This window comes from Brassica oleracea, chromosome C2 (assembly GCF_000695525.1).
Source record: "Brassica oleracea var. oleracea cultivar TO1000 chromosome C2, BOL, whole genome shotgun sequence".
Taxonomy (NCBI): Eukaryota; Viridiplantae; Streptophyta; class Magnoliopsida; order Brassicales; family Brassicaceae; genus Brassica; species Brassica oleracea.
In genome coordinates, this window is record NC_027749.1 from 27430845 (window position 1) to 27433708 (window position 2864).

At 48.0% G+C, this 2864-nt stretch overlaps 1 protein-coding gene across 1 annotated transcript in view; it reads right to left on the reverse strand.

Moving 5' to 3' along the window:
- LOC106323890 overlaps nt 1-1472 on the reverse strand; it is a 2258-nt gene extending 786 nt beyond the window's left edge. Inside the window, exon 1 of the mRNA XM_013761939.1 lies at nt 1188-1472. Coding sequence (XP_013617393.1) covers nt 1188-1472 — 285 coding nt within the window. The remainder of the gene's footprint in view (nt 1-1187) is intronic.
- Between the last annotated feature and the right edge of the window lie 1392 nt (nt 1473-2864).

Below are 2864 nucleotides of genomic sequence, written 5' to 3' on the forward strand. Positions count from 1 at the left end.
GGAACCAAAATTCACACCGTCGATTATAACAAATAATAATGGAGGAAGACAGAGTGAACCTGTTTTTCCTTGAAGGTCCGAATTCTCTGTGTAATCACTTTAGAACGATAAAAAGATAGATCATCGCTCAGAGGCGTTTTATTGACTAGTATGAATACAAGATTTCTCTGAGAGGAGTAGAGATATGCTAACTATCGGAACAAGAGGACAAGAGGCGGCTAAGACGTCCTAAGCCTTGCTGTGCTAGTCTAACCACCTAAGCCCTAAGTTCTCTAAGCTAGCAAGAGTTCTCTAAGTCTATATTCTCGGATCCCCTTTTCTTCTGCTCCTGCTCTCCTTATATAGTCGCTCTAGGTCGGTGGCCCATCCTTCTCCTTCGGGCCCAAGTCTATCTCTTTTGGGAATATTCAATTTTTCGTCGACCTTGATAGTTATCCTCGAATCTTTACATTTATCTTTGGAAACTTAGCATTTATCGTATTTCTACGAGTTAGGACAAACCGTCATAAATTTTATGGGCTTGAATCCCTTCTGAGAGCATAGATGGGCCTCTAGACCAGTTTGGATCCCTGCTGTTGCTTCGGCCAGTCGGTCGATGTGTGGGAGTGGGAAGCAATCCTTCGTACAGTCCTTGTTAAGATCAGTGAAATCGACGCATACTCGCCATTTGCCGTTTTTCTTTTTGACCACGACCAGGTTAGCGAGCCTGTCTGGATACCTAACTTATGTTATTGATCCGACCTTCAGGAGTCTTTCGACTTCCTCATTTACCGCGGTGGCACGCTCCGGTCCTAGCTTCCGCCTTTTTTGTTTGACGGGACTGTAGGTCGGATCGATGTTAAGCTCATGACACGTTATGCCGATATCGATCCCTGGCATATCTTCTGCGGCCCAAGCAAATGCATTGAGGTTCTTTTTGAGACAGGCGATGAGCTCTGTCTTTAGTGGCTCGCGGAGGTTGGCTCCAATCTCGACGCATCGTTCCGGAGAGGATTCCTCGAGGCAGATCGAAATTACCGGTTCGCAAGTCGGTTCGCGCTTCCCTACTAGGGCTTCGGCCCTTTGAGATTGCCAGAAGACTTCCGAGTCTCGTTCCGGGGTGTTCTCATCGAGAGTCAGCTTTCTTTTCTTTTTATGGGAAGTTTCGATCGCAAATTCTTTCTTTTTAACTCGGCGGCGAAACATACTTGCGACATCCTGCGGTCTCCTTGTATAGTTTCGACTCCACGAGGGGTTGGAAACTTAAGGCACAGATGGAATGTCGAAGGGATCGCTCGCATGGAATTCAGCCATGGAGTACCGACGATCGCGTTGTACGATGTTGGGCGGTCGATGACTAAGAATTCCGTGACTTTGATGATGCTCCCGGCTTTAACAACGAGGTCGATCAAGCCGAGAGTCATAGTAGCATCTCCCGAGAGTCCGAATATCGGGCTGGGTCCTTCCGTAACGGTGCACAGATCGATCTCCATTCTTTCGAGGGTGCTTTTGTAGATAATATTGGTCGAGCATCCGGTGTCGACCAACACTCTCGCTACGTCGATGTCCTGGATCGTCAGCTTGATGACAAGGAGATCGTTGTGGGGTTTGGCCTGATCGGCCGTTGCCCGGTCCTTGAAGCGTAATCACTTTAGAACGATAAAAAGATAGATAATCGCTTAGAGGCATTTTATTGAATAGTATGAATACGAGATTTCTCCGAGAGGAGTAGAGATATGCTAACTATCGGAACAACAGGACAAGAGGCGGCCAAGACGTCCTAAGCCTTGCCGTGCTAGTCTAACCACCTAAGCCCTAAGTTCTCTAAGCTAGTAGGAGTTCCCTAAGTCTAAATTCTCGGATCCCCTTTTCTTCTGCTCCTGCTCTCCTTATATAGTCGCTCTAGGTCGGTGGCCCATCCTTCGCCTTCGGGCCCAAGTCTATCTCTTTTGGGAATATTCCATTTTTCGTCGACCTTGATAATTATCCTCGAATCTTTACATTTATCTTTGGAAACTTAGTTAGGACAAACCGTCATAACTTTTATGGCCTCGAATCCCTTCTGATAGCGTAGATGGGCCTCTAGACCAGTCTGGATCCTTGCAGACCGTTCTTAGGCCTTTTGGCGTTTATACGATTTCTCGGTTTTAGTCATAAAACTTCGAGAATGACTTTAATCAAAACAAAACGAGAAGTATATGGTCCCGAAGGTCGGATATCACAGCTATACGGAAGATACGGGAGTCGAAGTAAGTCGGACAGGCCGGGATCAGGTCGAGCTCGCCGGGCGAGCCGACTCGCGTGACGGCCGAACTCGCCGGCGAGCTGTACCGACGTGTGGTTGTGCTCGACGGCGAGCTGACCCGCGTGATGGTTCAGCTCTCCGGCGAGTGGCTTTTGTGCGGGATTCGCTCGTTCGTTCACTTCCGATCTTTCTTTCAGTGAATGTTTTGCGAGAAATCCGTGAATAAGAAATAATCATAGCAGCTGATTTCGAAATAACCATTTTTGACCCCAACGTCATTTTCGGGGGACTCTTTATCAGTTTTGGGAGGGCAATCGGAATCAAGGAGGAGGTCTTTTATTCCTGTGACCTTCGAAATTTCGCCGGCGAGGAGCTTCGCAGCAAGCCTTGCGCCGAGAACCTTGCAGTTCATAGTGGAATGACCTCTGGTCTGGTGGAACTCGCAGTAGGAATTTTCCTTGAACTGGTTCCTGGTCCAGGTATTTTCGGAAGTCTTTCCCTGTTCGGAGTTGATAGCGTAATTATGCTCGCCCTGGAGATCTTCTCCATCGTGGTGGACATACCTGTCGTTGCGAGGGTTTTTCCTTCTCGCGGACGTCTTCTGCGGGTTGTACTTCTGGGAGAGGACTTTCATCTCTTC